Below are 26,856 nucleotides of genomic sequence, written 5' to 3' on the forward strand. Positions count from 1 at the left end.
TGATATCACCCCTACTATAACAGGAAAGCTCTGGAAGTCATTTCTTCTGCAGTGCTCATTCATATGCACTTTCTTTACACTTGTGAGAGTGGCATCGCATGGATACAAATCTATTATATTGCATTACTGTTTTGCTAATATTACATTGTTAACTTGTCCTGATGTAACCATTAGCACAACCCCTGCATACGTTAAGTACAGGTTGTGAAGGCGGCCAGCCTACCTGCTATGCAGCCTGCATTGATAGTAGAAATAGTATTGTTTGTGTGGGGGTGGCATAATGACATGAATGCCGATTTTTATGCATGATTAGGGAGAGGTAACAGCCCATAGACCATGGTCAATAAAGTACAGAGAAGGTGACACATGATGTGTCATTCTGCTGTAGCAGTTGATGTTTTCGTGATCTGAAATGCGGATTTTTATACCGACATATATAAAATGCATGGAAAGCATGACAACCAACGATTTTAGCCCTTACCCTGATTCACCGGTTATTGTCACGCGGACTGGGGGAGGGGGAGCGATTCCCTAACATTTACAAAATAAGAAAGCTAAGGCCTCCCAAAAAGCAAACTGAACTGTCTTTAACGAGATCTCGTAGCTGCTAACAAGTGTACTGTTGTTGATTGACCGCACTACACCAAATCGAAGGTCAGATTTTCCTGAAAACCAAACATCAGCTTTGCGTGTTCATCTATACGAAACCATGCAGTTTAGTGAAATGGGCCATTAAACGGCGTGTCCCTTGTTTAGTCTTGAGCGCAATGGCATGTAGCTTTATCTGCTTGAAGCCTATATCTATAATGTAGGATTTCGTTCACGTAAAAGTGCCAACTCTCCGTGCGCGGCCCGCCAGAATTGTCGGTTGCCACCCGACGCACCCAGCCGGCCTTGAATCGCCTTGCAATGCTCGTAAAAACATCGCTTCTCTGAAACCAGAAATTCCAGGGACACCTTTTTGGTGTCAACACGCGTACAATGGATGCTCCAGAGGCTACCAAAGATTTGAGCGACACTGCAGAATATGCCACATTGGTATCCTCAGAAACCCGTACGGGGGGGAGGGGGGCGTCGCATCGCTCATCCAAATTGCAATACAGTTTACTTGTTGGGGCACGGCGAAAGGCGCCAACCATCAAAACGCGCCGCGCCAGGCTTGGAGCATGCTTAAGGTATGGCAGATAGCTTGATAACGGTTGAGATGGGGCTCGAAGCGCACTCGTGATTTTCATAAGGGGGTATGGCCTCGTGGAGGCCCGCATATTTGGCGTCATTCCCAGTGCCCCCTTGCCACTGGTTCGAAATCTCCCATCCATTCTGCTGCCCTAGCCATCGATGTCTTTCGTTGTTTTTTTTGCGTTCGTGGAGAGCAAATCCAGCCATGGATCGAGTTTAAATGTGAGCCCCCGGCGAGCACCGAGGGTGGAAAAAAAACTCATTAATCTAGAGCAGATGCGCCTACATTCCTAGCGGCAGCACTTATCCTGAAGTTTGTTGAAGGACAGTGTATGATTGAACATTTCGGTTATGTGCATGATAGTGAAAATTGCAGTGATGCAACTTGTTCACGTATTGACAGATATTGCCATGGCATAGACCGGTTTAACTTGATCAAGATTCAACTGGCTATGCAGTCCTTTGGCATCTCAAGAACATAACACTCCAAGGAGGTAGCCTCCCCCCCCCCCGCCAACAAAGGCTCGATCATTACCTTTCTAAGCATTCCAAGCTTTTAAGGCCTTTTGAATCATGTCCCAATAAAGAACTGTCGATGCTTAAGGGATTAACCGTGCGTTTATTTGTAATCTCTTGTCGGTACATTGACCAATCCACCAACAGCCGAAAACGGACAAACCTATTGTCCATTGTTTACACTTGACAGGGAGCCCTACAATTTTACCATGGAAAGGACATTAAGCATTTTGTATGTTTTGTTTTCTATCAGCGTTTTGCCTATTTATTTCGCCAGATTATATACCCGCAAAAAGTCTGCATTCTTTGACCATTGCCACCAGGTCGCCGGCACCTCAACGATAATCTTATAGCTAAATATTGCCGTCAGCTCTTTGGATCTCAAAAAGTCATTGCTGCATTTAAATTTGATATAATCAAAAACAAGGCACTTTGGGCGCCATTTTTTTAGGTGTTTCCAGGAATTGAAAATAGTCCCAGAAGGCTCCGCTGAAAATCCAGCGCTCTTGATCTTTGTTTTTTGGGTCAACTTTGAGTTTAGCAGGGTAATGTTCTACATGTTTATGGAAAACTGTAAATGCTTGATAGATTTATTTGTGTATACATATACAAAAAATGTGTATATATATATATATATATATATACATACACAGACTTTCCGCGCCAGGGGTAATTCCAGACACCGTTGGAGTCCGCGACCCTTCTGCCTTGGCTGCGCCTCGGATGATATGCCAATCTGATGATCATGAGTTCGTCATCTTCGTGCAGATCTGATGAGGTGTGAGTCGATTTAAACAACTATCACAGAGAAACTCTTATCCTCCATACATCAGCAACACGTGCACGATGACTCAGGCCCTAGCATGAGGTGTTACCATCCACCGCGACACTCGACGCCTCGCCTAACATGAGGTGTTTACCATCCACCGCGACACTCGACGCCTCGCCTAGCATGAGGTGCTACCATCCACCGCGACACTCGACGCCTCGCCTAGCATGAGGTGTCATCATCCACCGCGACACTCGACGCCTCGCCTGGCATGAGGTGTCATCATCCACTGCGACACTCGACGCCTCGCCCGTCAACTTCGGCCGTTCGTCTAGCAGCCGCCTGCAGCGACTGCTAGACACAGCATATCGCTGTCCTGATCAGCCCTGGACGTAGTACAATACGATCGGCCGGAAGTGACCGTTAAAAAATGCAGCGGCTTGTTGTTGGGGCCATGTGACTCAATGTAGGGTCGTTCTGTTGGGCTCAGGGCACGCGATGAAAACACCTGCGTGACTGGGGCACTACGCTCCTTCGCCTTTACGCGGTCTTGCCAACTGCATCGCGTACAGTACATGGATAAAGCGTGCTGGACTTAATGTAAATCCCATATCATATTTAATGCGATTGTGCGGAACCGCTTACATGTATAAATGCCATCGTAATGGGGACTCGTTTATTAAGCTGTCTTGGGCGATGTCATAAGTTAGTTTGGATTCAAATTACACTGACCACAACTTAGACGGATATTGCCAAGCTACAATAATCGCACGGAGACGCAACTCTCTGCCTGCAGCGTCTTTAAGCTCTGGATGGGATGCAGTACGGAATAGTTGTTCAGCAATCCGGGACGAGCAGGATTGTGCGGCCTTTTGCAGGTAGCTGAAATGTAAGGAAAATAGACAATCTGGCAATACAGCGATTGGCCGACCATCTGGAGGGCTTTGGTTGGCGGCATGCATCATGTCATGGCGATATTGTATGGGAATGCGTTTGATGCGTGTAGATGTGGAGATATGATACACAACCGGGACCGAAGCTGATCGCCCTTGTGGCAGCCCCAGGCGCTCAACATTCGGCCATGGCAATGACGCAATGCTAACAGCGGTCTGTGCTGAGCGAGATACTGATCCCAAAGCCGTCCTTGCCTTTATATTCGGTCTACTTTGTGAATATGTCATTGAGAGTGTGATTTGTTTTCAGACCCTTACCATTACCAATTCGCTTACCCAATCTAGCAACAGCCAGTAACGTGCGACCGATCGCAGGTCGGTCATCTACCCCTCCCCTTCCACCCACCGCCAGACCACGCCGCGTTCATGCGCAAAACCCAGCAGGACACTTCGTGACATTTTAAACCCCGCAACAATCCACCCGATGGCCTTGGCTGATTGATTGCAACTTGTGTGGATACGCGTGAAAAGCCTGCAACAGCAACCTTTACGTTATAACACGGCATAGTTTTACACAGCAATAGTCTGGGCTAAAGTGACCGCGTCTGTCGACACGCCCTTAGGCCCAAATAGCTGTCGACAGCAAACCGGTAAAGGGAGGGCCACCGGCCATTACAGTGCCCTCGTCGCCAGGTTACACCGTACATTCGGCGCAAACTGCACTGGCAGAATCCGTTTGTGTCACAATGGGGTGAGCAGAGTGCACGTGAGTGTGTGATGTATATTAGCAAATGAGGGAATCTCGGATGCTGTCAATCAGAATACGATGAACAGTCACCATCATTAATAGCTACTTCACTACAACGTACTTTTCCACTGTCGAAAGCATCCTCACAAGTTATCACCGCGCTGTCGGCCTGAAAAACCGCCACGTTGAAACAAATGGATCGTTTCCTGACCGTCGGGCGGCCAGAGTGGGTGGGTGATGCCGCGGAGGCAATGACGCTCCCAGGGTCGGTACCGTGTTCCAGCTTCGGGTTTTTTCCCAAGCCTGAGTAGTTTGATCTGCCAGTCAAAATCAACCGAGCGGCAGTGCATGCACTTTGACCACGGTAATGTTGTACACCCGTCACAGCACGCACAAACACGCACCAGGCTTCATGCACTGCCGACCTCAATATAGGTCATCACCATCTTTAGGACGTGCACGCCGGTGATCGTGGCCGTGCAGATAACCACTGCAGTTGACGCGCGCTTAAAACCCACTAACTAACGAACTAACTAGCCGCACCACAGTCATGCAAGGTGCCACGGCACTGACCTTGAGCTCGTACAACGTGTTTGAAGTCACCATGCCACCTGGTCGAGTACAGCAGAAGAAACGTCGACAGAAGACACTCATATTGGCATGCAGCGTTGCTAGTATGTCCAGAGTAACGTCGAACTCTTTATTTATGCGCCGTGAACGTTGCTCGTCTCCAGCAGCCTGCTGAGGTACCGCACGACGCGTCCTAGGGCGCACTGCGCGCAGCCCATCGGTCCAGCGGCGGGGCGCACCGCGTACTGATCACCGACAGGGCGGCACGACGCACTGCACACAGATCACCTGCTCGATAACAGGGCGCACCGCGCACAGATCACCGGCTCGGTAACAAGGCGTACTGCGCACAGATTACCGGTCCAGCGGCGGGGCGCACCGCGTACTGATCACCGGCAGGGCGGCAGGGCGCACTGCGCACAGATCACCGACCCGGCAGCAGGGTGCACCGCGCACAGATCACCGGCCCGGCGGTAGGGCGCACTGCGCACAGATCACGGGCCCGGCGGTAAGGCGCACCGCGAACAGATCGACGGCCCGGCGGCAGGGCGCACCTGACGATACTGTGGCGGAGCGCGAACCCCGCCTCCGCTCAGGACGTCGTCGGTGTCGACGGGGCGCCATCAGTGGGTCGTCGGTGCCGACGGGACGTCGCCAGGGGACTGTATCGCCGTCGATTTGGGAATGGCTGTGAGTTTTTTTCGGACGGGTTAACGGGGTCCCGTGTGTGGCACTGTGTCATGAAGACTATGCTGCCCAAAAAATCATAGAAGCAAGAGATTAAGACGTAAAAGAGCGCGTAAAAAGCAACAGGAGGTATCTATGCAGGACAAAGTGCTGTACATGGAAATGGAAGCAAGCTGGAAGGTCCGAATTTAAACTGATTATCGAGTTACATGGTTGCACTATGATTCTATTACACTATGGTTACACTTTGGCGATTTCGAGAAACGTTATTTCGGGGGGGGGGGGGCTGTTGTGTGTGAAAAGTAACAAGAGCAAGTCTATTAGCCACACTTTCGTTGGGTTTTGGGGAAATGTGAAGGATGTGGATTCATTCATATGCATCATAACCTTTTGGTATGCACACACAATTTCTGACAGAGGCACACCCAAATGCAATGTCTCCTCACCTTTACCCACTCAACCCACTTGCTGCATTCGCCAGACGCGGGCTAGGTGCAAAAAACGCTGCTGTGCAATGGACGGTTTAAAGGGGACTTGCCAGATAGCATGAACTTGTCACGAGTTGGGTGGGGACAAGCAAGCGCGCGGAATCGTGGGTCGGGGTTACGCGCGGAGTCGTGGGTCGGGTTCACGCGCGGAGTCGTGGGTCAGGTCACGCACCGAGTAGGTCACATTACAGTCGAGGTTGGGTCATTGGGACGGTCGTGGAGGGGGACGTATCATGTGCATGCAAATTAGCGCCGTGTACTTAGCTGTGTGAACATGGATTTGATTTCAATGCATCACGTTTCTGAGTAAGTCGTGATTAGAACGGAGGGAGCAAGGAAGCAACGTGGTGCAAACAAACCGGGACCCAGCCTAGCATCCAAACCCTGATGACACGTGTCAGTTGATTCCGTAACCTGCACGAGTCTTTGCATGAAATGAGGGCCGAAAAGACAATCTTGCTAGTTGGAGACGGAACAGTTTTCCTACGACACACATAGCGCTTTATGTCAATCCGTTAAAAAGTAACGTGCATTGCAACCAATTATATATTACTGGTCCGTTAAATTCGGACCTAGCACGCGTCTTTACGGAAAATTATAGCCAGGTTTGACAGCCGTTTTGATTTGGCACGCAGCTGCATGCAATGCGCACTGTTCTTTTATCTAGATTTGATGGGAAAACCAAACGTGCATTGCTACACATTCTGCATCACCGTTCAGTTGGTTGCGAAACTAGAACGGATCGTTACAGTAAAACTGGACTCGGAGTTCATTAACTTTGTGATTCAACAGGTAGCTGTATGTTTATGGTGCGCATAGTTCTTTGCGTATATTCGGAGCAAATAACGGGCATTGCTATTCATAAGGCGTCAACAGGCTAGCGTTATGTGTCACACTTCTTCAAGAGGCTTGCTTGAATGTCCAGTAAGCTGTGTGTGCATGAAGTAAAATTGTTCATCTTTGCTGCCTTCAGATTCAGGAAGGGGTCATTGAATCACTGGGATTCGATCGTCGTAGATTCGGCAGGAATTCCCAGCAATTACTGGCGTTCTGATTACCTGACTCCATGTCCATCTCCGGTATATACAACTTATGACTTAAGGACGACTGAAGATAAACCTGTACGTAGTGATCGTGGAAGTGATTACAGACAGTCGGCTTAACTTGTGTCCAGTTTTCATTACAGATGTTTCCATGCATGACACCTAAAGGGGCGTCTAACGCGGCATTTATTTTTCTAAAGCTGATCAAATGTTGATAGGGTCCGGCACAGTACTCGTTCTGCAGCCCAACTGTTTAGTGCGCATCCAAGTATGCAAGTGTACTTACTTCGGACCGCACATCACAGAGAAATAGTTAAAGAGAGCGTCCCACTTTTTGGGGAATATCTCAAAAATATACTGTAAAGACCGCCAAACTGTAGGTTTTTCGGAAATAGTACAACGTCGAGCTGAACACCCATTCTGCAACACATGCAAAGGGCTCATTAGCTGGCAACTGGTTACACACAGCATGCAGCCTTGGGACCCAGCATAGGAGCATGCAACAAGCAGCAACGAGAGCGTCCACGGCAGCGTGCAGGGAAGAAGAAGCGCCTTTTCTGTCACCGACGAAATTTGGAACCGTCTAAATTGTCACCTGTAGTCAAATATTTCAGAAGTCATTTCGCTATACCTCTAAATGCGATAAATCACAAAAACGGAGACGAATTAAATGCAACGCGGCATAACCTTCGAACATTTTTGTTTCGGGAGTTCATTTGCACTGAAGCGTCGTTTACTGGCCATCAAAACATTGAATGCTGGTTGAGACTAGACCAATCGAATTATCAGGTAAAGGCAACTTAACATAGCCAGCCTAAAGGTGTAGTTTCCTTTTAAGTCGGGGGGTGGGGGGATTGTGCCTTCTAACTAAGGATACAGTTTTCTCACTTTAGCTGTTATTTGTTCCATTATTTTTTATTTTTCTATAATTTTGGGGGCCCAGTCCCCAAAACTAATTTTAAGAAGCTACACCCCTGCTCCCAACTATGAAAAGAAAGTGTATCAAATTTTGTGGGAAAGCTGCTCTAAGTGTATTCTAAAGGCAGGCTCAGACATTTTTTCTTCCCGCACCCCTCCCCTTCCCTCCTTCAACCCTAAGTATTTTCCAAAACTGGATCCTTGCAGCCATACATTAAGCAATAACATGATTCTACAAACACCTGAAACAAGATCACTTTTGGTTTTGTAAAGCCATCGTGCAACCAGCTGGAAGCGTTGGGGACCTTCAGAATCTTCGCATAATCATCGCCGTTGTGGATTTCGCCCTTCCTAATACGATCCCAATTATCTAGGGCAAAGCCCATGCGATATTGATATCAATAGATGCAAACGCCATTTTCCAATGCCTATAGCACCCTTAGTTAGCTTTAGGCAATATGATGAACACTGTAAGCATTTTATCTCACGCCCGTTCACCGATCCGTGCGCGAAGTCTGAAGTACAACGGGCAATGTGAGAAACCTACACCAGCGATGCTTGGCATTTTACCTCAAAATCGTTATTCCTCAGCATCAAGACGCCCCGGATGAATTATTCACGTGTATGTGTCACTCCAACGACCTCCGTTCACCTCTGAAGACACAGATAAGGTATCCACAAACAACAATCCTATATCGGCAATGCTTTTTAACGCTATTACGTCACAAAACTGACGATTAGGTGCCTTCTTCTGGCCAGTCAGTTCCTCACGACATGAACACAACCAACAGCAGCCCACAACCTTGCACTGAACCCAACACATTGGCCGTGGAGAGCATTCGAGTATGTCTTTCTCAAATAGCGCGACGCTTTAAAATGCTGCGTAGCAGCCTGACCATGTTCGCCGCAAGATGCTGCGGCCAACCGCGATTCTTACGACTAGTAATAAGCCTAGTCATTTGGTATTTTATCATGTTTAGTATGTTAAGTGAATCTGGGCCTGAAAAATCTGTGGAAAGCACTGATCTGAGGGGCATTGGAAAAGCACCGTGTGACCACTGATCTGTGACGTCAGCATTGCTATAGTATAGTTTGTAGTATGCTTCTGTCACCTGCTCAAAACTATTCTGATTAAAGCTGCTATGTTTGAGAGCATCTTATGGCTCAACTTGCTCATACAGCGAAACGTCAGTGTTTCCACCCGCGCTCTACACATGCTCATGTTGCAAGCGTTTGCGAGTACAGGCCAATACTAAGCTTTACGTTTCGTCTAGCAGGGACGATCTGGCATGACCAAGAACTAGAGTTTCATAAGCAAAGATACGAACCGACGCATCCCTAAATTGTGTCGTAAAAGCATGCCGGCCGGAGACTGGCCGATTTTACCCCATGCCTCGGCTCTGACTTTGTTGGCAAATACGACGTATCGGCCAGGCTGAGTATTTTTCAGTCTTTGAGCTGTATTGGCGCAAGTTAAAAGTACGTATATTCGGACTTGGTTTTATATCATTATGCCAATGACACCTACCTATGGTGAGCCTTGACGCTTTGCCACAGAACGAAACGGGCGTGCAACCGCCCATACTGCCACCTAAACATTCCACGGGCGTTGGAAACTAGTCGCACCCTTTATGTTACGCTCGCGCCGTATTAGTTGCCGTAAAAATTGTTGCAGGGTGGTACTCTGACCGGCCAGGCATAACCGTTGGGGATGGGTTCATATCCACGTCTAACTTTTCCATTCACAACAGTTTGTCACAATTATGATGTTTTAGTTCTTATCCCCCCTGCACGTAATGCCACATGCACACATTGCTCCCTAGAAGCCGATATTTGAAGTTAAGGTGGAGTACAACAGCGGCTCAACGACTGCCAGAAGCACACCTACCTGAAAGCAGCCACTACGAAACGGATGTGGTTGGCGTGATGACCTGAGTGGCGTAATGACCCGACCTCGTGACGTCTGACAGCATCCTCGCAGTCCGCCTGACACCCGGCGCCGTCATACGTTCGGCCTAACGACCTTGTGCCACCTGAACCCCGCCAGCAGCGGCGACCTCTGAATGGTGTTATGTGAACGGGGCCCAAACGCCTGCCACCGATGGCGGCGTTACACGGCTGCCGCCTGAGCCCGACCCAGCACCAGACGGCTGCCACCGGCGACGGCGTCACGTTGCTGCTGTTTAGCCCGACCCGGCACCAGACGGCTGCCACCGGCGGCGGCGTCACGCTGCTGCTGTCTAGCCCGACCCAGCACCAGACGGCTGCCACCGGCGGCGGCGTCACGTGGCTGCCGTCTAGCCCGACCCAGCGCAAGACGGCTGCCACCGGCGGCGGTGATACGTGGCTGTCGTCTAAGCCCGACCCAGCACCAGACGGCCGCCACCGGCGGCGGTGTCACGTTGCTGCTGTTTAGCCCGACCCGGCACCAGACGGCTGCCACCGGCGGCGGTGTCACGTTGCTGCTGTCTAGCCCGACCCAGCACCAGATGGCTGCCACCGGCGGCGGTGTCACGTTGCTGCTGTTTAGCCCGACCCGGCACCAGACGGCTGCCACCGGCGGCGGTGTCACGTTGCTGCTGTTTAGCCCGACCCAGCACCATTCCGTCAGCGTCAGTGGGCGGCCACCGTCGGCCCATCGCCGACTCTGACGCGGCAGCTCCTCCCGGCCCGTCAGACAGACGCCGTAACGACCGCACATCAAGAGCTGTAGCCCGCCTGATGACCGCCGTGATGGCACGGCTCGTCCCCGGCAATGAGGCCCAAACAACACCCGGCTTTATTGCACACTCGGAGAGGAACGTCCTACCCCGCTTTATTCGGCGGAGGTCGGCGCAGTCATGGGTGTGTGAGTAATGGGTGCCGATGGGTAGATATGTCTGGCTGAGGCGTTTGGAGTAATATTCGGGATTGCGGTGAAAAAGTCACTACGTGTGGGACGTGGGTGCTCATTAGGTCCGAATGGTACAGATTTGATGGTGCAAGCCCTTGGCTGAATGTGGCCTGCTCTCCTCGATTTATGTATGTCGTCTGCGCTGGTGTGTGTTGGAACGGGGAAGAAGGGGTATGGTATGTGTTGCGTCGGGGGCAAAGGAATGACGTGTATTAGAGCGCGGAGAGAGGAATGGTGTAGATTGAGGAGAGGAGGAATGACGTGTGTTGAGGCGGAGAAAAATGACACGTCTTGGAGCGGGGAGGACTGGTGTGTGCAGAGGCGGGTTAGAAAGATGCGTCTTAGGATGGGGAGTAGTAGTGTGTGTTGCGGGGTGAAATGTGTGCCGATGTGGAGAGGAATGGTGTGTTCGGGGGTGCGGGAAAAGGAAAAAGGAATGTTGTGTGCGTGATGGGGCGGTGAGGAATGATTTGTGTGGGATGTCCGTAAAGTTGGGGATTTATTCGGCATTTCATTCAGCGACCAGTTCTAATTTCTCTGAGAGCGTGTCTTATCTTCCATTATGGCGCGAGAATATAAAAAAGCGGCGTGACTTTTGCATCATCACGTGGCCTTCAAGGACAAAAGCAATGCGAAATGACAGCAAACCCAACATCACCAAAAATACCAGCCGATTTTGAATTTGCAAGCATCAGAATATTCACGAGCGCAAAAACTGGCATCCGTCAGAAAGTCTTGGCCTCTCCAGGTCATCGTTTAGGTCAAATTCAGGCTAAAGGGATGAGAAACTGAAGTTGAAAACCGGCCGGTAATTTTCTGGTGATATGGAGTTCCTCGTCCTTTGGCATTGCTTTTGACCTTGAAAGTCACATGCTGTTGCAAAGTAGACGTTGTTTTCGGTGTTTTCGTGCCGTAATAGACCATATGACTTGTTCTCAGCGAAATCGGAAATCATCGCTGAAAAAAAAAACGCTGAGTAAGTCGCCAAAGCCCCCGTCATTTGAGCAAAAGATTGACCTTTCAAAGGAGTGCTCCTTATTTCCATGGTGTTTTGAACTGAAATAACTATCCTGAAGGCCTTTCGGTGCCCTTCACAATCCTGCCCCCCTTATGTCCTGAATCCCTCTAGTTTCCGAGCTGCATGCCCGCGTGAGCGGGGACAAGTATGTCGGAGAGAGCATTTCAAAGTCATCTTGGCATTCATAACGTCATAGTAGCGTCACTGAAATCCTGCCATTCTTTAACCCATGCGGTGATCAAGGCCAATAAAATTAAAATTGTCAAGCAGTTTTTATCCGGCGATCATGAGCGTGATTACTGCATGTAAAGGCCGTCAATCGACTCTCAATCGATGCTGTACAAGGTACGATGACGCAATCAAATCATGACGCATTGGGAACCATAGTTTGCTAAATAAAGAACTGTGCTGTCTAGAGCACTTTTTCAACTTAAAAAGTGTACCAATAGTTAAACATGAGCTTGTTTCATCATATCTGACGCTTACTTCAGTATCTTCAAATGTGAACCATTCCATTTAATGGTAGCCCTTAGAGGTCAATACTTTTTGACGGACACTAGGTCATTTGCCAGTGACTATTTGATGGTTGAAAAGTTGAAATCGGCTGATTTGATAGGCGATATGCATTCGCGCGACTTTTAAGCATTTGGTCGACCTTGAAGGGTGACCTTGAGAGGTTAGAAGTTTTAGGCGGACGCTGGTTGATGCGCTGGGGAGCATTCGGATGCTTGAATAGATTAAATTGGCAGGTAATTTTTGCGTGCTATGGAGTTTCCCTTCATTTAAGCCGTACTTTGATCTTAAGAGACGTATTTAGTGGAATGTGTCTACTGAAAGACTGAAAAAGACTTTCGGTAGTTACAGGTGTGGAAAGCAGCGACATACGATCAGCTTTAATTAGTATAAAGTCTTCCAGTGGTTTGATTTTTAAGCAAGACTAATTTTCAAAGGTTTTGAGGTATGAATGAACCCTACGCGACGCGGGTAAGTAGTAGTGGTACTTTTCAACCTACTTGCAGTCGCAGTATTGTAGACCAGGTGGAAGATAAGACACAAACAAGGTAATTCAACTGTTCTTGAGCAGTTTTGATTCAACAGGCATTTTTGCACCGACAAATTCAGCTCGCCCCGCGAAAAAGGAAGCGCTTTTTGATATGCCAAACGTCTTCCCATCTCTTTAAACATACATGGCTATATGAAATGCGTAGCAACGTCATCATTTATTGCGAGCGACACTGGCCGGCGAAAAATCTGTGCATGGAAACAAACTATTAGTATGGATGTGAGCCTTTAACTCCCCCCAGCTTTGACGGCTTCAGGACATTCGTGGTGTCTAGATGCCAAGTAGATTTGATCACTCCTCTAGACCTGGCCATCCAGAGGGTTGGTCACATTCGTCAACGTTTCCACATCTACGTATTGTTCTACGTGGTTCCACACCAGTGCAACAACGAACACGGCTTCCGAGAGGAGTGTTACGACACTACTTCCACTGCTGATACTTATACACAACACTGGTGCTACGCGACAAAATTTGGACTGCAACACCTTATACTCATTTTCCCTACTGAACAACAGTCATTACTTATACACGACTTTACCTCTACTACAAAGACTTAAACGCGACATTACTGCTGCACTTTATATCTTATACCTTAAAAACTTATGTCCATCATTACCTCCACTTCAAAAACTTATACGGCTATTGTTTATACGCGGCATTACTTTACGGTACAGACCTACCCGCAATATCAGTGCCACAACGGCCTTTTGGTTAAGACTTTGTCCGAACTAATGTCGCGTATAAGTTTTTGCAGAAGAAGTAATGTCGCGTTAAACTGATGTGGCAATTCTTCCGGTAGGAGTTTTCGCCGTAGCACTAATGTGATACCGTAGTATGCATAGAACAAAACGCAGATAACATGCTGCGACGGTGACGGCGGTGTTTGGTCTATGCGATCAGCCACAGATCACTCACCGCTCTGTTTTTTAAGGCTATTGATTGAAAACTTAATGTGCTGGATCAAAAATATAGGAAAGAAGCCATGCGTAATCCACGACTGTTTTTATATTTTCCATGTGCTTTTCTCCTGCTCCAGTAGCACAGGAAGAGGGGGGGGGGGGGGCAAAGAGCTACGTGCCCCTCCTCGGGATTGACGACCAATGAGCCAATTTGAGGGTTCCAAGGTCCCGGAGTTCTGGAAGTCGTATTAAGGGGTTCTGGCCCACAAGTTCAGGCCCTCCAATGCCAGCCAGCCTCCATTTGTCCCGATTAGGGGCCCTGGAGTCGATGATGGCCTCTATGTTGGCCAAGCACCACCAGCACCGAACAATCGGTTTCATTTAAGTCTGAGTCTGAGAGTCCATTTCCCATGCAAGGACGAGGCCGGAACCAGTCGGCGACTTGTATTGGTCCGGCCCCTGAAACAATGAGGGCCCCTGCGTCGGGCAGAAGTTCTGTGTTACCAAGGGGCCCCGATTCGGCCAGCGAAGCATTTGCTGAACAAGGATAGGGATGGCAACCCAAATATCAGATGGCTTCTGGCGTTGGTCGGAGCCCCGTCAGTGCACGGAGATATGAGAACTCATGATGAGAGCCGCAATAACAGTGGAAGGGCCCTGTGTCAGTCATGGGCCCAGCGCAAAGCGGGGGCCTCCTTCACACGTCAGTCCGAGGCCCGTTCATCACATATGCGATATGATGTCACTCGGTAGCTGCATTGGGCTCCCCGGAGAAGACACGCGACTTGGGTCAACTCCGACTGGCCATGGAATGAGCTTGCTGGGTGCAATGAAACCATAAAAAGTATGAATTATCTTCTTTATTCGCAGAAATTTCACCGCCCGGGCGAGGAAGAGATAAGAACGCTGTGGAGAGCCCAGTTACGTACAGACAAGATCATGGCAATGCAGTCTCCCCAAAACATTATGAATGCCGACGATCTAGCACTTAAATCACGCCTTACAATAGACCCCTGGCACTTCATTCATTTAGAATTGAGGATGCCAAAGTGCTGAGCTGAAATGTGTTTCAGCACGGAATATATGTAGAGAAATTTAGCGCGCGCATTTACAGAGAACATTTAGCGAACATGAAGAGTTATGCTGACAGCTACACAAAGTTATGCAGTGCATTGCCGATCAGACTGCCAACGTAGGCACTCGACGCAATGTCACGGACTTTCCACAGCTTGTTCAGCTGAGCGGGAGTCGCCGCAGTTATGGTCCGACACCAGTAAAAACCAGCAAACGGAGACAAGTCGCGGGCCCACATACAAAGCTGCGCGATGCCACCGACAGTACGAAGACGTGCGCACCAACGCTGAGACGACCCACCCAGTAGTATCAAAAGACGCGAGCACAGCGTATTCCAATGCGCCGGGTCCGCACAATACCTGCACGTGATCACAGCTTTCCTGACTACAGACACAGCGTGATGTACAGCGCGCTAGAATACTTATAAGTAACGTACCTAGTGGAATATAAATGTCTTATGAGACAAAGTGCGGGAGCCTACAAGTGAACTGTGTTGAAGCGCTACGCACCCGTACGAAATTGGCCAATGCGCTGATGCAAGCGATTACGACGTGACTATGATGTCGAGTTAACACGGCAGAAACACACCATGAGCTGCACCAAACCACTGGACTGACGGCGCCGCAACACCTCTTTGGTAAACTTCGCTTGCGATTGATGGCGTGACCATGGCTTAATGTAGTGCTTAGCGACGGACGAAGGTCAGAGCACGGACGTTACACGTACGTGTAAAAAGCGTCCAGCCCCAGCCCCAGTCCCCACTGTACGTCAGTTATGTAACAGTGCGCGACAACTTTACATTGCCATCTCAGAGCGCATGCACACTGTAAGCACACGCCACCAAGGACAATGCAGCGGCAGGAAAGCCAGCATGGCCTCTTCCGCACATCCAGCGCTGACAATAGACATGCCCCAGCTGGTCAGCAGCAGCTAAATATCGTCCAAAGTCCGGACGTGAGACGTGTGGCGTATGCACGACACCAAAAGACGAAAATTCCCTGCCATCACGAACCCCATCGCAGAGACCCACGCTACACTAGAAGGTAAGTACGATCGACGCCGAGAGAAGTGTGTCGAATACAAGCACCAAAAACCCTTTCCTGGTAGTGGGGAATCTGTCAGTTTCGGACAATTGGGTATGCGTGGTTCCCCCTGCAGTTCAAAACGGAGCACGGCTTCTGACAGAGTCAGAGGCACTCGGCGGGCTCGGAGCACCCTCTGCTGTGACAGTCACGTACGGTCTCTGACAGAACGTCAGACACACTCTGCAGGCACATAGCACTCTCTTCCGTCGGGAGGTACCCTCATAGTGCTCGTGCGCAGGCTGGGTGGACGCAGAAGGGCTTCGGCTTCTGATTGGCTGCTGGGAGAGTGGGGCAGTATTGGGCGGACCAATCCCTCCATGGCGTGGTACAGCATGGTGAAATCGTCCTGAAAGGTGGCAGTAAAGTTAGATGGCCATTTTAGCTGTGCTGTTTTTAGGAGATAAGTTCGTATGGAAAACTGCGCATGCATGAAGTACCTGCGCAGTTGCTCGTAAGCGAATGCACGTAAAGTATGAAGCTAGTATAGCGAAAGTACCCACGTAAAACTTCGAAGCAAATGTTGGCATGGCATAAGGTACGTAAGTTAATAGCATTGATAGAAGTTTGTCAGATTATCAGGACAAAAGCTGGTATGGAACTTATTTGTATGCCATCAGTATTTACGCAGTTTTTCATAAACAATTGCCTTTGTAGACGTTTACAACGCATTAAAAATCGTTTGATAACTTGCGTACTCAAAAGTTGGTAAACATTGACCATAAAGCAACAAGTCTGGATGGATAGCATTTCCACGGGGCGTATTCATGGACTGATCGAGTACCAGGGATACCAAATTATGCACCATCATCTCTCAGATTTTGCTCAAATTCGGTCTCCGTCGGACGATATAAGGCATGTCATTCAATTGTGTATTTTCTCGCTCAATCTAACCAAAAGTTTCAAACTGATGGTCTCGGGCAGTACGTGAAAGGTGCAGATAGGCTCCCAATCAAGGCGGGCGCACAAATCGGGTCCCGGTGGTGCGTCTTCTCTCTCACCTCTCCCTCTCCCTCTCCCTCTCCCTCTCCCTCTCCCTCTCCCTCTCCCTCTCCTCTCCCTCTCCCTCTCCCTCTCCCTCTCCCTCTCCCTCTCCCTCTCCCTCTCCCTCTCCCTCTCCCTCTCCCTCTCCCTCTCCCTCTCCCTCTCCCTCTCCCTCTCCCTCTCTCTCTCTCTCTCTCTCTCTCTCTCTCCTCTCTCTCTCTCTCTCTCTCTCTCTCTCTCTCTCTCTCTCTCTCTCTCTCTCTCTCTCTCTCTCTCTCTCTCTCTCGCTTTTTCAAGGCTCTGGGTTTACTTTACATGAACACTCGTACACCGGATGCCACCGGCACATCGTCTCGCCGCACCCGGCAAGCCAGCTGATTCCTGCCGCGTCTGTCCGTCAGATGGCGTCTGTGGCACGCTCAGGGGGTGATGATTATGATTCTGATTTGGGCTTTGGGGCGTACGCTCAGGGGGTGTCAGGTGGAGTCGTCGGGACCAGAATTAAACAGGAACACAAAAATCTCGGCTGGATATCTGCTGTGAACATGCTATGAAAAACTGTTAGTCTTTTTAACCACTGGGTCACTTTGCACTTTTTCTATTGATTCACATTGATTCGTTAGCTGCCGGAGGAATGTTATGTCCATGTCATGTAGAGCTGGGCTCGTCATTATATTTGACCTGACATGCAACTGTCGCTGTCCACAGCCATCCCCTACCCCCCCCCCCCCCCCCTCCTCAGTGGGCGTAATGTAGTGAGCCCCTGCAGACACCACTCATCACACATCCAGCACTAAAGACGGGGATTTTCATTCGAACTTCCAGTTCACATCTGCCTACGATCTTTTGCGTATGTACTTTGCTGAACTAACTTTAGGCCTGGCGAACAATTGCATACGAACATTTTGCGCTTACCTACATGACACATCCACACACAAACTTTTGCGTAGGTATCTTTGTAAAAAAACTTTGCCCTGACAAACATTTGCAAACGAGGTTTGCGTAAATGCATCGTGCATCGGCATTTGAACTTTTACGCACGCAATTTGTCAAACTGACTTCATCCTGCCGAAAATCCTGACGACATTTGAACCTTAACGTGCGTGCTTTGTCAAACTGACTAAATCTTGACGAGCATTTGCGTACGAGCTGCTTATGAGGTTTTTCCATACCAACTTTGCGTATGCTACCAAGTTCATCAGAAACTTTTTCCGGATAAACAATCAACCATTCGAACCTTATTCTATATGAACTTTATCCCATACGAACATAAAATCACAAATTGTTCATGATACGAACCTCATATCCCACGTGCTCTATCCTGATGAGCTTAAGACGCAGATAAGTTGCCCTGTGCTTGACGCGTACCTGGGTCTGCCAGACTCCTGGACGCCTCATGTGGTACAGCTTGGAGTACAGGTACACGTCTAGGGAGTTCTCGTTCACCAGCTGCTTGGACAGCGTGGTCAGGCAGCAGAAGGTGGCCGCCTCAGTTCCACCGAACCTGTCGATGTCCACACATCCGCAGTCAGCTGGCTGCCTCGAGATTCGCAGACGGCACCTCGGTGCCGATCAAGGGCACAGTGACTATTCTCTGAATACGCCTGTGTTCAGATGTCCAACACTCACCTCACTGGCATTGCAAGCTTGTCTTCAAAACGACACAATGCATGATAATGCGATATAATATCTGAGAAAAAAAAACAAAAGCAATAGTTCATTCGCAACAAACGAAAGCCAAGCGTCGGGCACAGCGTAGTTATTCCAGCAACTTGTTACTCTTATCAGGACACGAGCTATCATGTGAATTGTTTTACCGTGTCGATGAAGCCACATCGGATTGTTCTTAATACCGTCGGCCATCGGTTGCGCATCGTTCAAAGGCGCCCACCGCCTCTCAATTGTGTGCCACCAGCTGTCCCCCGCCTCTCCACCGTGCGCCACCAGCGGCCCCCCGCCTCTGAACATTGCGCCACCAGCTGTCCCCCGCCCCTCAACTGTGTGCCACCAGAGGTTCCCCACCTTTCAACTGTGTGCCACCAGCGGTCCCCCGCCTCTGAACTGTACGCCACCAGCGGTCCCCCGCACCTCAACAGTGCGCCACCAGCGGCCCCCCGCCTCTCGACTGCGTGCCACCAGCGGTCCCCCGCCTCCAAACTGTGCGCCACCAGCGGTGCCCTGCCTCGCACCTGTCCACCACCACCGCCGGTCCGTTCTGGTACTGGAGCGTGGCTTGCTGCACGGCGTCCACCAGGTGGTGCGGCGAGGCGGCGGCACCGTGCGGCCACGCGGCGCACGAGATGACGCGCACCGTGACCTGGTAGTCGTCCTGCGCCGACTGCAGCACCAGGTCGACGGTGGCGTACGCCGCCGACGCCGGCTCGTCGACGAACCGCACCCGAAAGCTGTCGCCGTCGATGTCATCGTCCGGCGACGGCCAGAAGCGCGGGTAATGCTGGCGGACACAGTGGACGGGCGCTCAGGACACGGGCGTGTGCAGCGTAAACGTTACTACTCAAGTATGCACGCGTAGTAAACTAAACGCGGAGTCCGACTCAGATGGACGTCTTGGCGTTTAACACCACAGTACGTGAGACATTTTGGTATCTGCTTGCTGTGAAGCCCCCGCCACCCCCCCCCCCAAAAAAAAACAGGGCAGGAGAGGTGGTAACACGGGCTAGCTTGATCGACACACTATAAGCGTGAAACCGTGGTGATATCTATCTAAGAGCTAACATGGTGTCATAAGCACGTTCATTATGTTGACAGCGGCTATGAGAAAGAAACGCCATCGATAACCAAACTGCTCGCTCCGGATCATAAACAGGAAGCGTGCTGAGCGTCACAGGAAGCCACCCCCTCACCACGCCTGCCCGTGATCGCCAGCTGCCACACGCGTCTGCGGTGTGACCCGCTGTGCCGAGAGTGGGAGGGCGTCTCACCTGGTCGTCGATGGGCGAGAGGACGACCACGGTCTGCACGTTCTGCTCCCACACCATTCGCCAGAAGTCGTCCACCGTGTGCGGCAGCGGGTGCTGAGTGATGATGAACTCGCACAGCTTCTCGTAACCTGGCGTCACAATGACGTCATGACACAGTGTCTTCGTCTGCAAGTCAATGTCGCATTTTCTAGGAGAAAAAGCTGTAGCTACTGAAATATGACATTCTTACCAGCTTTACTTCACCACACACAAGGGACACCATACGGGAGAGACTTGCTGCTGATTAACAGCTTTACCATGAAATGATGACATCATAAAGGTATCACACCCCTAATGGGTATGTTGGCTCGACATGGGTTTACCCTAGATCCGACGACGTACCTATCAGGGGAGTGGCGTTGATATAGTCGCTGCCTTCGACGCCCGGCCGGGGAGAGAGGTGGACCCGCCACCGGTCCAACGGCACAAACTGGGCGCTCCGGTTTCGCGCCTGGTTGCACGGAGCCAAGGCCCCTGCCAGGTCATTCTCCGTCGGCCGGTATGATGTCACCAGCTGTAACGGGCAGAGGGCGCACATCAGACTCGAAGTACAGGTTACCCAATGATTTGACTACACTAGACTACACTACACTAGACACTAGACAGTAATGTTTGACATGCAAAAGTCATATTACCAAATCCAGTGAGCCCAGTAATGGACAAAACATATCAATGTATTATGGGTAAAACATCGACAAATTTTAACCATAATTAGTAAATAAGTACAACTGACGTGGATTGTTCAGCAAACTGTACGCATACCGCTTTGCATTTTGCACCAATTCAAGGTGCTGCCAGCTGTGGAACATGGCGAAATTGGTCATTATCACCCAGAAGTTAAACTGCAAAAAACTGAGGACGAGACAACGTTACTCCATCGCTAGCCAAGCGCGGGCTGGCGTGACGCGTTCGTCACATCTGAGACGCCACCATTGATGCGGCGCGCAGCCAACCAGCGCTGGCGGCCAGCTGACCTGGTACTGGCGGTCCAGCGTGTAGCGGGGGTACTGGTTCGGGTCGTAGGAGCGCAGCTGGTGCAGGTACTCGGTGAGCCGCGTGGCTCGCACATCCGTCTCGCCCGCCTCCAGGGCCTCTAACAGCGCGTCGTGCACGAATATGTACTGGTCCTCAGTCTGCACCAGGAAGTTGCGCTGCGTGCGGATGTACTTGAGGAAGCCGAACACGTTGATGGCGCCCCGGAGCTTCATCATCTGCATCATGGCGTCGAGGACGATGTAGGTGCCCGTCCTTCCGACCCCGGCACTGGTGGCACGAATGAGGCTGCGTTAAACCTCAGCTGCAAGCAGCATGTCACTGGATTCTGGTGTCTTCGGTAATGACGCCAGAAATTAAAGTTCTTGAGCACCAAGGGACAGCGGTTTGTGATGGACAGAGCTGTGGGCTCTGCAAGAACGGATATTGGTAACGGCACTCAAAGCTGACCCTCTGCATGGAAAGAAACTTCTGGCGACAACAAAGTAGTGTTAAAAGTCACCATAAATAAGTGACGCTGTTCCGACTACCGCGGGAATGTACGGTTCAAACTAGGATCTACGATTAAACCGGACGGCCTGCAGCGATCAGCGGTCTAGACACGTTCGTACCATCGGCGGGTTCAGACCCCACCTGCGCTCGTGCATGCAGTGGAGCAGCAGTCTCGCTCGTGGCCGGAGTCCAGGCCCACGCGTACCTGCAGTGGACCAGAATGGGTCCCGCGCCGGAGTCTAGGCCCATACGTACCTGCAGTGGACCAGAATGGGTCCCGCGCCGGCGCCGTTCGCAGCGGCCGATTTTCTGACGAAGCTGAGGATCGGAAGCGGGTGGTCTGGTACGCCGTGGTCCGGCCAGCTGGTGTAGTGGTACTGGTATATGATCCTTTCACTGCACACGCCCTTCTTCTTCTTGTGCTGTGGCAGACCGTAGATGTATTGACGGATGCGGAATCACAACGTGCGAGAGTGACAAACTCTGCCTTTATAACGAGTGGCGGACGAGGACGGGGGACGGGAGACGGAAGACGGAGGACGAAGTATGCTTGATGATGGTGGAGTCTGTCATCCCACCTAAAACGAGTTAAGAGGCATAGCGATTGTGTGAGGAGCTTATGATTAGGGGAAGAGCTGAAGAAAACAGCATTATGCTATGCAGTACTTTTTCTACTTGGCCCGCCCGGAACACACATAGTGTACCAGCCGGGATGATTCAGAGACGCTGCATCAACGCGTTCTACGACTCTACAGATAAAGAGCAATACACCAATACCCTTGTATGTTTGATGAGCATTTTTCTTATCGTATAGGTCGACAGCTCCTTCTGGTCCAAAAGCTCCACTTGTATAACTCCATACACTTGAGTGCCCTCCTTCGGCCAGTACATGTCACACTTTTTCTGCAACAAACCCATGTCGTTAGTGCGAAACTATAGGTGAATAGGCCGACATGACCCACTACATCGACGGCTTCACGTGCCTCATCACGTGCCCGACAAATCACAGTTTATTTCATTGCACAGTGCGCTTGACGAGGAGAAAATACGCAACCTACACGCATAGCTGCCTGCATCAGCAATGCCGACATGCACATAACGACATCTTCTCTGTAATGGCTGGTAGAGCTTCCGACGACACAAAGCCAGACTGACATGTATTCAGACACCAGCCCACCACCCACCAGCAGGGTGTCTGCATAACATGCAGACACCCACCAGCCTAGCGACAGGGAGTGAGCCGGTAGTCAGTCCAGAAACCTACTGACCCTGTTCCGCTCCACCAGGTTAGTGATCATGACCACGATCTGGATGCGTTGCTCCCAGATGAGCCGCCAGAAGGCCGCAAAAGTGCCGGTCAGCGGGCCCTGGGCGCCGATGTACTGGTTGCGCACGAGAAAGCCGTCGATGTAGTTGGCGTTGATGTAGTCTCCCCGCCGCTGGCCCGGAAGGGGCCTCAGGGGCACCAGGGTGTGGTCGTCTGTGGGATCGGGCGCGGGCGTCTTAGCATGCAATACAAATATTGTTCCGTACCAGGAGTAAGCCCCGAAAACAACAACCGACAAACTCGTGCATGTCATAACTTAAACCCAGGAAACTCACATGCCCAATTGTACACAATATTTATTTCGTTGGAAGCTGTGGTGAGAAGCAAATGTGAAATCGGGAATTAATAATCAATCACCAATTACAGCGCGCGGAAAATGCACACGAAGTGCGTGGAGCGTTTATGTTTGTAGCACTTACAGGCATCAATGTTCTGGTATCTATTTTTCTGCTTGTTTTCCTCGGTCTGTGACACGTTCGAAGAGAGTTCCAACTTCATTGTGTGCGCCAGCACCTCATCATACTCTTTGCAGAATCCTGGCAACAAGTGGCAACAAAGTGTACAGTCAGGACCATGACAAAGCTCCTGGTTTCTACACTCCAGTGTGGAAATCTATATTAATCACATGATGGTGTATGTATGCGCCATTATGAGTAAATGGCACGGCCCGCATGAAACTATATATAAAAATGTCAATCGAAATGCCTGACAAAACGCTATATGTATCACCGCACAACACGTGGATTCCCTTTCTAATTAATATTATTATTAATCTACCGTGATTTGTTTTCCTCCGTCACTAAACAATGTGCCGAGTACATCTGACCGCAACCGATCGCTCTTCCCCGCTTACCGATGTCCGAATCGGCGTGTAGGCTGGCCACGTGCACCGGGAAGGCATCGGCAGGGATCGGGCCGGCCGAACCGTTCGGACCGTCCAGCTCCCAGCCCGGGTCAGAGGTCACGGGCGCGCGTGCCGTCACCGGCTCATCCAGGCTGTAGTAGTAGGACGACTGGAAGTACCGCCTGCCGCACGCGGACACCGTTGATGCTGTGACGCCTCAGTGTGGCTTGGGGTGGAGTATGAGGGGCGCTTAGTTCAAAAGCAAAAAAACCACGATGGTCTTGCCGATGAGTTCAGGGCCCGAACTTAAAAGCAAAGTAGAGTGATCGTGTGATCAAGGTATGAACGAACCGCCTGGGAATCCCTGTAGAGTCTTCTTCACTCCACTCCTACTTAATGCATCTTTTGCGCGTAGAAGATTACACAGCGGTCAAAAATAGCACGGATGAAACAGCCGTATTCATCTGCCCTTTCTTCTGTAGCAAATCCCTGCCTGAATATCAAATGCACAGAAAAGTTTGATACAATTCATGCGAATGCACCAAGCACCCACACAGAGGACTGCTGCAGTCTATCAACGTGCAGCAGACGTGACAAACACCGGCAGCCAGACACCAGGAGTGACCGCGCCTCCAGATGGCCATACACCAGCAGTGACCTCACCTCCAGATGGCCAGGGCCAGCAGTGACCTCACCTCCAGATGGCCAGGGCCAGCAGCGCCAGCAGGAAAGCGCAGCTGGCGCACACGATGCCGGCCACGACGCCGGCGTCCAGGGGTGCGGCGCCGCCCAGGTGGCGCCACACGTCCGTGGCGGCGCCACCGGCGCGGCCGCAGTGGCGCCGCACCCGGCCGGTGCGTGGCGCCGAGTACGGCGAGCGCAGCAACACGGCCGGCCGGTGTAGGGAGCGGGTGGCCGCACGCACGCGAACCTCATACACCGCGCCAGCGGTCAGGTTCGGCAGAAGGAACTGGCCGAGAGAGAGAGCGGACAAAGACGGTGAGGGAGCTTGGACGGCACCTGAATCAAGGCGACGTTGGTCCAGAGACGTGGTGAGAAACCGGATGTGATACATTGAGACAACTAAAGCACGCTGCCGGAACAACTCACTGACTGTGCCGCCGCAATCCCAATATCCACCACGCCCCGTTGAGTCCCAACCAGACCTAGCACGTTCGCCCCATGACCATCCAGACCCATCATAAAGACAATCCCTGTGAATTAAGACCCACTGCGTGGCTCACCATGCTTTCCTGCTCTGCCGAGTCGGCGGTGACCTGCAGCTCCGTGAGCGCCGTCGCCTGGCCGGTCCGGTAGCCGACCACGTAGAAGTCGATGCGGCCCCGGACGCGGCCCGGCGGTCGCCAGGCGAGCAGCAGGGCCGCGTCCGGCTGACATGCCAGCGAGGTCAGCCGCGGTGCGGCCGGCGCCGACACGTCGGTGGTGACGGCCAGCGCCGCCGACTCGCGGCCCTCCACGCTCCGCGTGAACGCCTTCACCGCGATCGAGTAGTTGGAGAAGGGCTCTGCAGGCCGAGGGTGGCGATGAGCCTGGCGGTTCAGTCTCGGATGCCATGCTCGGATTTTCTCAGCTTCAGCCGTCCTAACTGCACATCGGGCTCCGGAGGGACCCACAGGCTAAGGTCACCTGTTCGACCGAGTTTTCTCCAGAGGCCAACTCGTAGAGTAGGAAAGACTGCCATAATTTGAACGTACCTTTCTCAGGCTTTGTGTTGTGAAGTCATGCATATGTTTAGTAAATGCGGCACCGCGATCAGTGAGTGGTGAGGGCATCGGGTTCCGTGTTGAGCGTATCGGGCTCCGAGTGGCTAGAGTATCGGACTCCGAGTGGTGAGAGTATCGGGCTCCGTGTAGTGAGGGTATCAGGCTCTGAGTGATGGGGGTGTCGGGCTCCGAGTAGTGAGGGTATCGGGCTCTGAGTGGCTAGAGTATCGGACTCCAAGTGGTGAGGGTGTGGGGCTCCGAGTGGTGGGAGCATCGGGCTGCGAGGGGTGAGATCATCGGGCTCCGAGGGGTGAGGGTATGGGGCTCCCAATGGTGAGAACATCGGGCTCCGAGTGGTGAGGGTATGGGGCTCCGAATGGTGAGAACATCGGGCTCCGAGTGGTGAGGGTATGGGGCTCCGAATGGTGAGAGCATCGGGCTCCGAGTGGCGAGGGTATGGGGCTCCGAATGGTGAGAGCATCGGGCTCCGAGTGGTGAGGGTATGGGGCTCCGAATGGTGAGAGCATCGGGCTCCGAGTGGCGAGGGTATGAGGCTCCGAATGGTGAGAGCATCGGGCTCCGAGTGGTGAGCGTATCCCGTATGACAAGCATGGTCCCAGTCCTCTGCACTTCTGAACGAAGCATTTCGTGTACTGCAAGCCTGGGAGTGAGGACAATTCTCGCAAAGTCAAGCGAGACATGGAACATCGCCCTCGTGCATCTGAACAGTGGCTGGATTCCAGCCGCGCTAATTTCTAAGCGGCATGTCGAGCCCCTCAGGCTCATCTTCCGAGACTGGTCATTGCACAAGTCACTGTCGCCGGCAACATAATTAGTTATCGTAATATGTCGAAACTCCTTTCATGACGGTAGCGTACACTTTATGTACTGGATATGAATAATGGAACGACGGGGATCGGAATGGGAAACACCCATCCAATTCTGTCCCAAGTTATCCAGATAAAGCAGTTCGAACATCAAAATAGACAGGCGACGTTCCGTCCCATTTCAGAGAGATATATTGACCGAGATCGTATGACATCAGCTTGTCACTGCCGCATGAAGTAGCTCTATAGCTGGACAGATGCTGGTGAATTACGGGAGTGATGTCGGCCAATTCAACGTGGCATTACGGGAACGCGAATGTCGACAACCACCACCACTCCTTGATCAAACCTGCGACCTGGAAATGAGTAAAGCATCATGCAAAGGTTTCAGTCTTGTTCGTAATACTTAATGAAGCGAAAAATAGGCTGCTAATTGTAACGAGGGGGACAACGCACATTGAAATCACGCTAACACTGGTACTTAGGCAAAACCTCTGACCACCGCAGTCTACCAACTGACCTAGATTCTTCAGCGTGTACTGCATGTCATCCACGGGCAGCTTGAGCCAAGTGGCATTGGTGAAGTTGCCGGTAGTGAAGTAGATACGGTAACCCTCGATCAGGCCGTTGGGGCGATTCGGAGCCAGCCACGAGATGGTGACCGTGGTATCTGTCACGTTCACGACAGACACTTGCCGTGGCGCTTCGGGAACTGAAACAGCGAGCGGCGCAGATGCCGGTCAGGAGGCAGGACTGGCGGAGTAACCCACACAGCGAGCGGCGCAGATGCCGGCCAGGGGGCAAGACTAGCGGAGTAACCCACACAGCGAGCGGCGCAGATGCC

At 51.3% G+C, this 26,856-nt stretch overlaps 1 protein-coding gene across 1 annotated transcript in view; it reads right to left on the bottom strand.

Annotated features, from left to right (window-relative positions):
* Positions 1-15,897: 15,897 nt before the first annotated feature.
* Positions 15,898-26,856, bottom strand: part of LOC119108450 (tyrosine-protein phosphatase 99A) — a 75,763-nt gene continuing 64,804 nt past the window's right edge. The window contains exons 7-20 of the mRNA XM_037232021.1: positions 26,533-26,724; positions 24,706-24,986; positions 24,125-24,198; positions 23,471-23,643; positions 23,037-23,153; positions 22,559-22,770; positions 22,068-22,193; positions 21,546-21,712; positions 20,780-21,068; positions 20,148-20,319; positions 19,767-19,894; positions 19,014-19,279; positions 18,193-18,328; positions 15,898-16,189 (exon numbers count right to left, since the gene is read on the bottom strand). Of these exons, the coding sequence (XP_037087916.1) occupies positions 16,013-16,189; positions 18,193-18,328; positions 19,014-19,279; positions 19,767-19,894; positions 20,148-20,319; positions 20,780-21,068; positions 21,546-21,712; positions 22,068-22,193; positions 22,559-22,770; positions 23,037-23,153; positions 23,471-23,643; positions 24,125-24,198; positions 24,706-24,986; positions 26,533-26,724 (2,510 nt within the window). The 3' untranslated portion in view covers positions 15,898-16,012. The remainder of the gene's footprint in view (positions 16,190-18,192; positions 18,329-19,013; positions 19,280-19,766; positions 19,895-20,147; positions 20,320-20,779; positions 21,069-21,545; positions 21,713-22,067; positions 22,194-22,558; positions 22,771-23,036; positions 23,154-23,470; positions 23,644-24,124; positions 24,199-24,705; positions 24,987-26,532; positions 26,725-26,856) is intronic.

Source organism: Pollicipes pollicipes, unplaced genomic scaffold, assembly GCF_011947565.3.
Source record: "Pollicipes pollicipes isolate AB1234 unplaced genomic scaffold, Ppol_2.1 Scaffold_6686;HRSCAF=7923_pilon_pilon_pilon, whole genome shotgun sequence".
Taxonomy (NCBI): Eukaryota; Metazoa; Arthropoda; class Thecostraca; order Pollicipedomorpha; family Pollicipedidae; genus Pollicipes; species Pollicipes pollicipes.